The 13,064-nt window shown below is 43.1% G+C and overlaps 1 protein-coding gene across 4 annotated transcripts in view; it reads right to left on the reverse strand.

Moving 5' to 3' along the window:
• vps13b (vacuolar protein sorting 13 homolog B) overlaps positions 1–13,064 on the reverse strand; it is a 329,852-nt gene that overhangs the window by 5,676 nt on the left and 311,112 nt on the right. For all 4 annotated transcript variants that reach the window (XM_030393719.1, XM_030393722.1, XM_030393718.1 and 1 more), the window contains exons 53-63: positions 11,417–11,605; positions 10,887–11,033; positions 9,050–9,336; positions 8,256–8,383; positions 7,943–8,139; positions 6,487–6,605; positions 5,176–5,626; positions 4,525–4,689; positions 3,615–3,843; positions 1,538–1,714; positions 607–777 (exon numbers count right to left, since the gene is read on the reverse strand). In XM_030393719.1, coding sequence (XP_030249579.1) covers positions 607–777; positions 1,538–1,714; positions 3,615–3,843; positions 4,525–4,689; positions 5,176–5,626; positions 6,487–6,605; positions 7,943–8,139; positions 8,256–8,383; positions 9,050–9,336; positions 10,887–11,033; positions 11,417–11,605 — 2,260 coding nt within the window. The remainder of the gene's footprint in view (positions 1–606; positions 778–1,537; positions 1,715–3,614; positions 3,844–4,524; positions 4,690–5,175; positions 5,627–6,486; positions 6,606–7,942; positions 8,140–8,255; positions 8,384–9,049; positions 9,337–10,886; positions 11,034–11,416; positions 11,606–13,064) is intronic.

Raw genomic sequence — 13,064 nt, forward strand, 5'->3', positions numbered from 1 at the left:
CTGTCTCCACTGCTCCGTCTCATAGCTCTCTGTAATTGTGCACACCACAGGGTGTGTGCCTCTTTGAGTCAAAGCCAATGGACAGCAGAAGAAATGCATATCCAGTGACATGTATGGAAAGAGAGGACCTATGTTGGGCTTGATGATGATAAGTAATAAAACATAAAATTATATATACTATATTTAATGCGAGTTTAGCACATAACAGTACTTTTTGGGGGTGATTGATAACTCGTAATGATTCTTTATGCTCAACAGATTTTCCCAAAAAATCTGGATAATCTTCAATCTCAATTGTACTGACATCCAATGTTTCTGTCATTTGTGCCATTTCTCATCTAAAAACACTAACAGTGCTTTTTGTGTTATTGAGAAGATGCCTAATAGTGTGAGGTCAAACAGTGAGTTGAAGTACCAGGAAAGGATTTGGATAATTCAAAGAAATTCTGATATTCACAGGGGGGATGGCAAAAATGCAACAGTAATGTGTGACCAAAGCCTTATTAGTAATGTTGCAAAAGCCTAAAGAGAAAAAAATGATAAATACACGAGAGGCATTCGAGTCTGTGTTTGCGTGTGTGTGTGTGTGGGGGCGTCCTCACATACCTAACAAGCTAATGCCGAGTCGGGACAGCCCCTGCCTCAGCCCGTCTCCCAGGCTCTCTGGTAGCTGCCGTCTCCACTCCTCCTGCCTGGTGTAGTGCTCTTCATCCAGAGACAGTCGGTCCATGTTCCTGGCCAGGCTCGTTGCCAAGTTAGTGATGGACGTCAGCGTGCCTACACACAAATTTGAGATGTTCAAACTCAACGTTCACAATTCGCAGTGACGTTATGAACAGTGCTGGTAGGTTCACAGGAGAGGTGAAGGTCATTAGAGTGCCTCAAATTAATGTACGAAAACTTGTCTAAAGAAAAACATCATGTTCAAAATATATTTGTTTAGAGGATACATCTGCACACATGGGATAAATAATAGAGACAGTAAACGCTGTTACAATTTAATTTTAAACAAGAAATGATGATTCAGACATTGTCAACATCTGCAGAACAACTGTTCCTTGAGTTATCAAATAAAAAATGCTTTTTTACTAATTTTAAATACTTCTTTTCTTTTCTTTTTCTTTTTTAGTTTATCGACGATGATATGTCATGGTTCCTTGTGATAAATGTACTTACTGTAAGTCGCTTTGGACAAAAGTGTCTGCTTAATGCCCCAAATGTAAATGTAAGCAGCAGAAAATACTCAAGTAAAGTACCTCAAAAGTACAATATTAGAGTACATTGTGTTCATTCCAAATACAATCACTAAGATTTACATTTCAACAGCAAATGTCTGTCTGTTTCAAATATCAGTAATTTATCTCCTCGATCACTAATCATCGGTATCGGCTCTGGAGAAAATATCTAAAACCCATCAGTCGATCCCTTGTACAGTTTGTGTTGCACCTGTCTGGGAGAAGGTTTAAATGATTACAAATGTGTCTGCAAAAGATTAACATTTTTAAAATGAACCAAACTTTATGAGCATCTGTGTTACCTTTTGAGATGTGTTTGACGAAAGAAGTGGTCCCTCTGGACACCCCGCTGACGAAGGCTCCAGGCCCGCGGGTCAGACCCTCGTACGGCAGCCGGAAGAAGTCGGACACACCGTTACCGATGCTCCGCACCAGACTAGCAGGACTGCCCAGGATCTCTAAAGAGCCCACCACCCAACCTGAGACCGACAAATCATAATTGTTGTGTTTGTAATCAGTCATGTCATAACAAAGTCATGACCATTAATAAGTAGTGTCAAAAAAATGTGTTTTTTTCTTTTCACGATGAAGGGCTGCTAACAACAGAGGTTTTAAAAATGACTGAGTGCCCTCAATCTCCCTTTCCTTTATGCTACAGCTTCTAACCAGCCTTCTTTCGATTTTCTGGGACGTTTTTTTTTTCTTCAGTTTAGCTTTACAAGAAAACCTTGGACGGAAAGCAAATATTTAAACACATAAACTTTAATTGTATTATTTTTGGAGGGAGCCAAAATGGCGTTATAACACACAACTTTCAGAACATACTTCATAATCCCACAACAATTTTTTTGAGGCGGCTAGAATGAGTTTTGTTTTCAATAGAAACAGACACCTGCTCTTCGGAGGAACATTAAGCGTACAAGCCCCCTGAGCAAACTCACTTTCACTCTCCTCTACTCGCCAAAAGCAGTTTAGAGCGGGAGACTCTCCCAACCTAAACATTTTACAGAGGACCTTACAAAACGTTATTTCATCGCGCTTATGTTTAGCATTGTGTTCATTGAATTGGAATTATTCTAAGATTCAGAAATGCGTGCACACATATACACCCATACACTCGCGCGCACAGACGTACACACTCCTGTATGAAATCATACATGCCACAGTGAGATTTACAGCCTCCTACTATCTCACTTCTCTCATTCAACCATAGAGTCCCCTTCAGATGGCATGGCTCATTGATATTTATGCACTGACAACTGCATCACAAAAATCAAATAGCCATTTTTCGAGATGCCAGAGCCCGCTCTGCTCTTATTCTCTGTCAATTTGCACTTGACTGATGGACTCTAATGGTAGGAAACCAACTCCAGTGGGGCCTAGTGGTCGTTTCTGCTTCATATTCTCTCCCGGTTGTGGTTTTGGTAAAGCGTATAGTCCTGACAGGAGCTGATGTTTACAGGGCTGAGTCATGCTTTTTAACACACGCACACACGCACACACACACACACACACACACACACACACACACACACACAGGAGTGTATGCATTGTGAGCGTACGCCTGTAAATATCCATATGTTCTTAAGTCTTTGCATGTGTATGTGCGTGGTTTTACGCCTGTGGGTGTACGTGTGGTCGTAGTCCTGTACATCCTAGTCCTAATCAGTCCCAGAATGCAACGCTTCCCAGTGCCCCTCGCTCCATGATGACTCAGGATGAGGAGAGCGCGGCGAGGTGACGTGTTGAAATACGAGCAGAAATGAGGGCTCTAACGAGAGACAGCGGGAAGGAAGTGTCCACACAGAACGGTGATTTCTGATGTGGAAATTACTGGGTTAAATCAGAACATGTGTGGAGGCTTTGACTGGACAGGAGGACAACACAGCAGGAGGCACAGAGCCTTAATAGGGCCTGATAAGCCTGATATATAACGAGTCATCAGTCTAACTGTAAAATTAAACAGTTAATCATGACAATGAGAGAATCTAAATCTTTTTTTGAGCCTCTGGTGATTCAGATTTTGCTTCTTTGAGCTCTTAAGTTTTACAGCACTTTCTTTCCCAAACCACTGCGAGCCCTTGGGTGCAATTAATTTAAGGCTCAACCCTAGCCTCGGTGAGAATAGACTGGAATTTCTCACTTGAGCAGAAATCCTGTTATTTTTCTGTCCACGCTGACGTAAATTAAGTGCATAGGAGTGTAACCCCAACCGACTGTGATTCTGTGTCACTGCAGTGTGACAAGAAAAGCAAGGTGTATTCAATGTCTAGTGTCAAAATATGAAACAAAAGCTGTTTTGAAGGACCATTTGCTGTACGGTGTGAACGATGTGGCAGCAGGTGAATATGAGTGCGACTCCCTCCATTCAGCACCTACCGGCTCTGAAGAGGGCTCCGGCAGCATAGTGCATGGCCAGAGCATGGACCAGCTGCCTGGCCGTGGTGCACAGCGGCCCCCTCTCAAACAGGGAGAAGGAGAGGGGCGTGTGGTCTGAAGCGATGTACAGCTTCAGCGAGGCGTGGATGCTGACCAACAGGTTGACTGGCTGGATGGTCAGTTTCTGTAGCCGCACAGGATGCACCAACGCCTGCACCGAGTGAAGCACCTGGAGGAAATTTACTAGTTTTAGGATTGATATAATGATGATAATAATAAACACAGTTACACAGGCTTTACAATAAAAACACAACTGATTAAAGCACAGAGCACATAAAAGAAGCTAAAAGCCATAAAGGCCAAACACATAAAACACAAAAGGAGTAAAACAGAATGTCAGAAAGCAAATAAAATCACCAAAAAGCATTTGTAAAAAGTTGTTTTTCTAAAGTGGTTTAAAGGTCAAGACTGAGTTTGCAGCCTTATTCCCATCAGGCAGGTCATTCCAAAGTTGAGGGACCCTTACTGCAAACGCTCCATCACCTTTGTGTATTAATCTAGACCTTGGAACAACCAGGAATGATGTATCTGATGAAATGAAATAGGGCAATAAAAAATCTGTTAAATGACCCGGAGCAAGGCTTCTCAGGGTAAGTAATCAATAAAATCAAGATCAATTCTAAAAACAACAGGTATCCAGTGTAAGGAAGCCAGGATAGATGTAATGCGGTCAGGTTTCCTAGCCAGAGCTGAAATCCTGGCAGCAGAGTTTTTAATGGGCCGGAGGTGGGAGAGGGATTTTTTTGCCAGAGAGCAAGGAAATACAAAAGATTAATCAAATAGTTATGAGAGTAATGACACAATCCAGCTGAATCAGCACCTAAATAAATAAAAATTATGAACAGTGCACCTGTTCAGGCAGGATTGGGGCTGATCTGGGCTTCCTGCTCCTCTGGGTCTCTGCCGAGGCTGAGGCCATGGCACTGTCTGGGATGTAGGTGTTAAACAGGGTCTTAATGTAGTAAACAAAGGTGTCTTCAAGGTAGACTCTGGCAGGTTGGAGCTGAAAGGTGACCTGAGGAGAAAAGCACACAGAGTTGTTATAAAGGGAATAAACAGACCTTGACAGAGCAATAAATCTTTATCTTTAAGAGGTGGAGAGCATTTCAGTGTCGAAGGAATTTTGTCCTCATTGACAGGAGCAAAAATGCACCAATTCGCTACAGGATCACCAGTGTGCTAGATTGTTATTTAATTAACTAAACAAGTATTACCTTTTGTGATCAATATGAATTCAAATGAGTAAAACGTTATGCTAGTATGTTGCTAATTAACCAATCAGATGGTTACTATGTGGCTATGTATTGCATAATTCCAGATATTTAACTTTCTTTGGTGTTTAGATGGTTGCTGTCTTGGTTTCTAGCGTGTACAATGTGCTTGCAGGAGTCACAGAAGTAGCGCTTACAACACTTTTAGCAGCAGAAGTGTTCTAGTAACTTTGGAAGGCCTGCTGCAAGAAAGAAAATGGAGATAGAAAGACAGAAAAAATGTATCCAACCTCCTCAACAGTGCATCCATCTCCAGAGAGGAGCATCCTCAGCTGCAGGAAACAGGAGCGTTTGAACTCCTCCAGGGCTTCAGGAGACTGGGTGGGGGTAGCGTCTCTGCTCCACGGACCCCCGGGATCAGCTCCCCCTCTCTGATCCTGGCACAGCAGCACAGGGAAGTGGAAACTTGCTCGATTGTACAGCTGGTTGTCTACTTGCAGACTGGAGCAGCAGAGCTCGATCAGGGAGGCATCAGGCATCAGAGCGGAGATGGGTGCTGCGTGCAAGCTGGGGTCAGCTGCCAGCTCCGGCGGCAGGGAGGTGGGTGCTGGAGCCAGGCTGAGGAGCAGCTTGGTCAGCGTGAGTCTCAGCAGCTCCACTGGACTGGAAGGGCTGGTGATGTCATCACTCAATACCACACTGGCTTCACTGAGGAGGACTCTACAGGACAGCTTAAACGACCTGAAAAAAACCCATCATATGTTTAAATGCCCTTTATAAGTGTTATAAGCAAGAGGACATGTCCATCTTACATCCACTGGTATCAGACACTTTAACTTAACACTATCTAAGACTTTCTCACGATCATTTTGAAACAAATGAACAACTGAGCTTCTCTTATTTAAGCAATGCAGGCAAGTATAAATGTATGTTGAGAACAGATGGTCCAGGGCAGAGGAAGGCTTTAAGTCGGAAAATGGTTACTATAGTGAGTTAAGTTCTCTACATTCTACATTTTACCAAATGAGAAGTGCATGTATAAATGACTCATTTTAGCGAAAAAGAAATTAAAACAGGTTGTAAAAAGTAAAAAGTTGAACAAATGTTTGTGGCATATCAGACCTCACAAACACAGCTCTGAGATTTAATGACTGAGATTAAATAATAATATTAAATAAAACCAAACTCAAGACTTTTTAATGACCTGCAGACACCCTGTAAACACAGTTTAAATCTTATGATTCAGATGATCTGTAGAGCATAAAAGGGGGACCAGTGAATGATGTAATCTGTTTACATCTACCTAGTATGTGATTATGTTAATTTCCTGTTTTGCAAAATGACAAGGCAGCTATGTGTTGATGTAATGGAATAAAGCTGTAATAGCATGTTCTACTGTACTAATTTCACTCAAGACAACACTGAGGGTTTATTGCCCTCCTGTGGTGAAAACAATGCCTGGTTCTTCATGTTCGGACTTAAGTAACAACTACTGCATGAAAACATTGCTGTTAACAATAATCATAAAGCAATTTGTTGTGGTCCAAATATGTAGGGAACACAATACAACAAGAGAAGAACCAGTGCCTGTGCACACATACCTGCTGTGCTGGTTGATTACAGCGTCCATGCTGCCCTCTGGTGCCAGAGACAGAACCAGGGTGCCTTTCTCATACTCCACATCTACGTAGAGACAGCCAAAGCCTGGCAGGAACACCACCTGGGCAACAACATAATACAGATGTGTGGTGAGGTATATAAATACATTCTCTATGGCATATGCTTAATTTCACCTTAAATAAACTTTGAGGAGGACACTTTACCCATTCACGGATTCACAGTTCAGCCTCTGTTCAGTGTTCTTTGTATGTGTGTGTGAGTGTTTCAGAGCATACATGTGTCTGAGTTTAACCTCCACAGCTCCAGGTTCAGAACGATCAGCACTGCATGTGCATGTGACGAAGGGAAGCAGATCCCGCCCGAACGCTTCGCTGAGCAGTCACAACAAGTCTGACCTTTGACCCCTCACCCCGACCACAGAGGTCAGACTCAGACCTCACAGTAACTAGAGATACACAGCCTCAACCTCAACCCCAACCTGCAGCTAGCTAGACACAACACCAAACAATATAGACATGGCTCCTTCACATGTCGCTGACCCCACACTACAACACTGAGCAAACTGACAAAACTGGCTAGCTGGCTATTTAATACTTGTGGGGGCACACACACGCAATCATGCCGTGTAGGGTGGAACACATTTTCTGGGGGAAAATATGAAGAGAAAATCAGAGTCAACGAGGATCAACATGTATCTGGTTGCTATTAGTAAGCTACTTAAAAACATCAGTTATTATTTATCATAGTTGTGATTAAATGATCATGAACTTGGGCTCCGCCTAACTGCCATTAGCAGTGATAATGAGCTCTTTAATCTACATCGTTAAGTAAGTAAGCTTGTGAGACTTGAGTGCAGATGAGATTTGTCTTAAAATGTTTTATACTCCCACACTAACTCACTAAAATCAAAAAGGAAATATACTGTATATTTAGTGCTGAAAGGTGCAAAATCCCCTTATAACCGAGACACAACTCTGACACCTTTATATGTCACAATCTACAAACCCAGTTCTGAGAAAAGTTGGGATGTGTCAAACATAGAATGTAATCATTTGTTAATCCTTTTTGACGTATACGCTACTGAAAAAAGTTCAAAGGCCATATATTAAATGTTTTACCGGATCAACATCATTGACTTTTGTAAATATGTGTTTAATTTACTTTGATGCCAATAATGCATCTCAAACAACAAAACAGGTGTGGAATGCTCTAAAAACACCTGTTTGGAACATTCCTCTGGCAAACAGGTTCGTTGGTAACAGGTGATAGTATCATGACCTGGTTGTGGATTATATTACATGGGCTCAGGAACACTTTGTAAAACTGATGTCTAAACAGTAAACAGTCCCTTTTCAAATGATTGCTTTCAGTTTTTCTTAAATTTTACACAGGATCCCAACTTTTTGGGGAATCAGGGTTTTTTTTGCACGCTTTTACCTGAGTGCCGGGGCAGTTGATATCTATGGGGTCAGTCCAGTCGGGGGAGCTGTGGTCTGAGGTGGTTTTCAACAGCAGTGTGGGCAGCATCTCTTTCTGCCGGCACTCAGGGAAACTGGAAAAGTGGTGGTAGAGCTCGTGGTGCAGGGAGCAGTTAGCAGGCAGAGGACGGCAGTACACCTCAGTCTTTGGAGTTTCTATTGAAGATATGAAAAGATAAGAGCAAGTAGCAAAACCCAGTAGCAGGAACAGCATAGTAGTATGAGATGATTGAAGAGGAGAGTGATGAGATAGTCCGCTCTTTGCCTCCTACCTTTGACAGTTTCCTTTAGCAGCAGAGGGATAGGACACTTGTTGTGGATCAGCATGCGAGGAGAGGGGTCCTCATTCAGAATGATGTATGTCACCCCAAGGTGTTCTTGATATGTCAGGACTAGCCCTCTGCAGAAGACAAATTAAACAAACAAACCCATAAATAAACTGTCCACAGACAGATTATATCCCAACCCTTTCTAGCCACACACAGATAAGAGCTCACACGCCCACTAACATGTCAAACGTCACATTACTGCTATGTCCACTCGTGAATCTCTGAGGGGCATCCGTGGAGAGAGACCTAACTGAAGCCAGGAGTTGTCTCACTGTCTGTGTTTGGCTGCACGTGTTACATTTACACACAGTAAATGAGAGCCGAGCTGGCCAGTCAAACAGCAGAACACAATGATGTATCAGAGGAAAAATACACGCTCATTGGCCTATGTACTGCATGTAACCTGTGTTTGGTGATTGAAGGATGAAAAAGCTTTTCATTGGGGATTATAAATTAAGCTAAAAAACAAAAGAAAAGAAAGAGAGAGAGAAGGAAAGAGCAAAAAGAGAGAGAGAGACATACGATGAGCTGAGAGGGATCAATTGCACAAGACAGGCAGAGAGACTGACAGTGGAAATGTTGAGGGAACTTCTCTTTTTGCTTCATCTGCAGTAATTAACTAGCTGTGACCAGCAACAGTACCTCCTCGCTTTATGTCATGTGCCAGCCGGGGTTCGGTACCCAGCTCTAAATGGACTGTCACAGCCAGCGAGCCCCAAATGCTCTGCTTCACCCACCTGCTGCTCAGGCCACCCCCAGAGTCAGCTTCCACAGGAACAGACAGACTCTGCCTGGGGAAGTCTGGTCGGATGGGAGCGGGGAGGCTCCACTCTGCAGATCCAACTCCATTGTCAGGTCTGGGGAACAAGCTGAAGAGCATTTGTCTGAGCGACACAGGGAACTCCACCATTCCCTGGACGCTGGTTTGGAGGAGGTCCCAGCACGGAACAGAGCAGGGTTTGGCCACGGACGATTCTTCAGAGGGTGCCAGGCTGAATACTGCTGTCTCTGGTATCTCACAGGCCTGATGAGAGGGGAGGGGGGAGAGAGGAGAGGAGAGGAGGTAAGAAGACAGAGGAGATGAACAGGAGAGGATGGAGAGAGGAGTGAAGGTAGAGATGACAGAAAAGTAGGAGAGGAGAGGAGATGTGAAGAGGGGAAGAAAGGTGGAGAGGAGAGGAAAGAGTGGAAAAGAAAGGAGACAAGTGGAGGAGAGGAAAAAAAAGAGGAGCAGAGGGAAAATCAGGATGAATACAGACAAAAAAGAGAAAATAACGACAAAAAATGGAGGTGAGGGGACCAAACGAGAATAAAAGAAGGGAAGTGGACAGACGTCACAACACAATAGGGATATGAGATGAGACATGAAGGCCCAGAGGAAAAAAAAAGAAAGAGAGGCAACAAGATGCAAGTCATTACAACCAAAGATACATGGTAAAACCACATTGTTATTGTACTCTCTTCTTTCTCCCACTGAGCTTAGCGCTAAATTGGTAGCAGAGAAGCCCTGCTGTGCTGGTTTAGCAGCCAGTGAGCAGCAAGTAGTTGAAGACTACAGGGATTAGGCACTAAGCATGATGAATAGACCAACTAGAAAGGAATTCCTAGCCTTGTTTGTGGTCTGTGTTATTGTTAAGCCCATCGCCCGCTATTTAGTTTTTTTAAGCTCACTATTTTTTTTTTAAAGGTTTTTTCAGTCAATTAGTGGCAACTGGCAAGCTCTGCCATCCTTCTTTAAGAGGGTCTGAAGGCTTGTTAAATGACATCACTACATTGTTGGTCTCTTTTGGGAACAAGCAGCAGATGAAAGCGAGAAGGGAAACCTGCATCCAATTCTGGTTGTTTGTCTAATGTCCCTATGAAGTGCCATTGCCACATGGTGAGAACGGTTGAGGGAGAGAGGGAGAGCAATATGATCTGATGGAAAACGGCTTACTGCATCTGCGCTACAGTATGTGTATGTGTGGCAGTGCCGTGCTGGATGTGTGTGAGTAATGTGCATAGGGAATACAGTGCATGTGTGAAGCTTCAGAAACAGAAAGGGCAGACATGCTGCAGAACCATGCGCGCACACACAGGCCTTATGGTTATGAGGTAGCAGTGAGGAATTGAAGCTATGGGTGCATGATTTACATTATTTCACAGTTTTATAGAGAGCTGCAGCTGACAGTTAAGCTGGTGGGACTTAGAGACTGGGCGTTGTGATGAATGAAATGTTAACCTTGTTTAGCCTGAAACTTCTTATACGGTTTCTAGCAGTATGCCAGCACAAACAGCTGTGTCACATGTTTAAATGGTGGAGAAAGATGCATTACACAAAGATTCTGTATGTATGCATCCCATATTTTGCCATGTACAAAAAAAGCCCAGAGTTGACATGATTGACATTTTTTCATTAAGTCAAAGAAGAAATCCTCTGTACTCTTGTGAAACTGCCTTTGAGTCACTCGACTGAGGTTTACTTATTGCATGTTTGCGTGCATAAAGTTGGAAAACAGAGTGTGATTCAGTTCAGCTCGGTGCACAAAGAGAGGAGAGAGCGTGTGTATGTAACATTTAGTCGTTGCACATTACCTGGTCATCAGTTCCCAGTGCATGGTCAGTCAGCAGAGGCCTGTACTGGATCGTGTACAGAGTGTTGTTGACAAGAATTGTTCTGTCCTCTATCTGCAGGATCTGGATGCCGTGTCTTACCACAGACGACACGCAGAACTGACACAGCTACAGAGGAAAGAACAGACACAAAGACGTTAGCTATGAACGATAAAAACAACTCTGGTGTTTCCAAGTGGTTCTGTTGGTGGCAGCACTGTCAGAGACTGACAGATCTTTTTCCATTTTCCTCAAAGCGGCAACTTCCCACAACACAGGAAGAAATGTGAGATTATCCATGAATTTATTCTATAATGGAGACATGAAAGCAGATAGAAATCGTGCCAGGCTGCCAGATTGACTGGATCGCCAGTCACGCAAGCACTTGGTGACAGTGACGAGACAAAAACTGCCTTTTGACGGAATACATCACCCTAAATTCAGGGATATTCAATGAGTATCTTTGCCCGTATGCTGCAGAAGCTTTAATGCGCGACCGTTGTTTCTCTCACCTTCTGCCTACCGGGGAAGGCTCCCAGGGTGATGTCAGCCTCCACGAATCCCTCCTCATCCAGAGTGACCACCTCCGAACCTGATCCCTCCTTCCACCGAGGAGACGTCAGGTCATGGACCAGTTTCAGTGCTGTAGACTTGTGGACGGTGTTAGTGTGGGCCCAGTAGATGCCAATCTGGAAGGCCTCCTGGAAGGTGGGGGACAAGAGGGCATGGAAAGGGAAGAGAAGGAACAATGAGGGGGCGAGGATGGGAGGCAATCAGATGCAAAATTAGACCGAAAATGAAACCAATATCAGTCATGTCGGAGAAAAGTTCTTATTAAAATTGACTGTATTTGATTGCATTTTGGAAACAGGCACATGCTTGAGTCTCCGCTGTGGCTTCATTACCAACCGCTGAGCACAATGTTTCTGACAGTGTCCATGTTCCCTGCATAGCATTTCAAATAGTCCTGGAACTGAGCGGCATTTAACTTCCATTAGTGCTGGCTTTGTCAGGAGAACACTCTTTATGTGCCCCACAGATGCTTGAGTGACACGCTGATTGTTAATTTGGCCATGCAGCTCAGCAGCATTATGAAACATGCCGCTCAAACATCAACCTTCTCACATAAACCCATCAAGTCTAAAACTATTGCAGTGGAAACAAAATCTCCTCTCCATTTGCCGTGCCATGATGAAATGCACGGTGCTATGGAAACATTATTTGTTTCCATTTCACAGGCTATTACATATTTACAACTTTTCTTATTTGTTTCTTTGTGCTGAACCGTATCAGCATTTGTTCTTTGATATGCTGCCTTCCCGCTTCGCTCTGTGTTAGTGGTAGAAAAATCTGTGTTGTGTTCCACAGGGGGAAAACCATCTGCAGTCCTCTTCTTCTGATCTCAGAAGCCAGTGTGAAGACATGCCTACAGTATACAATGTGAGAGCTTGGCTGCAGATAAAGAGTCAAGCAGGGAATATTGTAGTAATGCAGTTCTGGTGAATGAGCTAAGGTTTTGTGCTTATTAGTCGAAACTGAAAAGAGACGGTTTCATAATGAAGGCCGTCATGCCACGAAGAGACAGACTTGTAGGTCCTAATCTGAAGACAAAGTATATCTTCAGTGCAGTAGGAAGATCATTATAGATCATGCATGACGAACATTTGGAAAGCATACAGTCCATTAATGTCTCTCAGAATCAGAATTACTATTACAGGCAAAGCTTCTTTGCCAATACTAAACTTTAGACCTGATGGCATACATTTGAAAGTTGACATTCATGTAATATGAGCTGTTGATATACCATAGCTAATGCTATGTAAGGATCATATAAAAAAGTGTTAGTGGAATGAAGAAAATTACGTTTTTTTCATTGTATACTTTCATAGATTAAATGTAGTTTATCTGTCTCGAGGGGTACTATTCTGGCCTGTGAAACCAGTCTTCTGTGGTTCATCTGTGGTGCTGTGGAGGGTCATTTTTAATCTCTGAGAAAATTACCCTGATGACATCATTATCTTGATTCGGGTTTGAAGACTACAAGTCTTGGCAGAAAGCCTGCATTACAAACTTGAAGGCATGCAGTTTGGAAAACATTTTACAATTTTAGTTGTCTAAAATTGGAAAAATCTCTGAGTCTTAGGAAGTCTAAGGAAAAAC

Source organism: Sparus aurata, chromosome 17 (genome assembly GCF_900880675.1).
Source record: "Sparus aurata chromosome 17, fSpaAur1.1, whole genome shotgun sequence".
Lineage (NCBI taxonomy): Eukaryota > Metazoa > Chordata > Actinopteri > Spariformes > Sparidae > Sparus > Sparus aurata.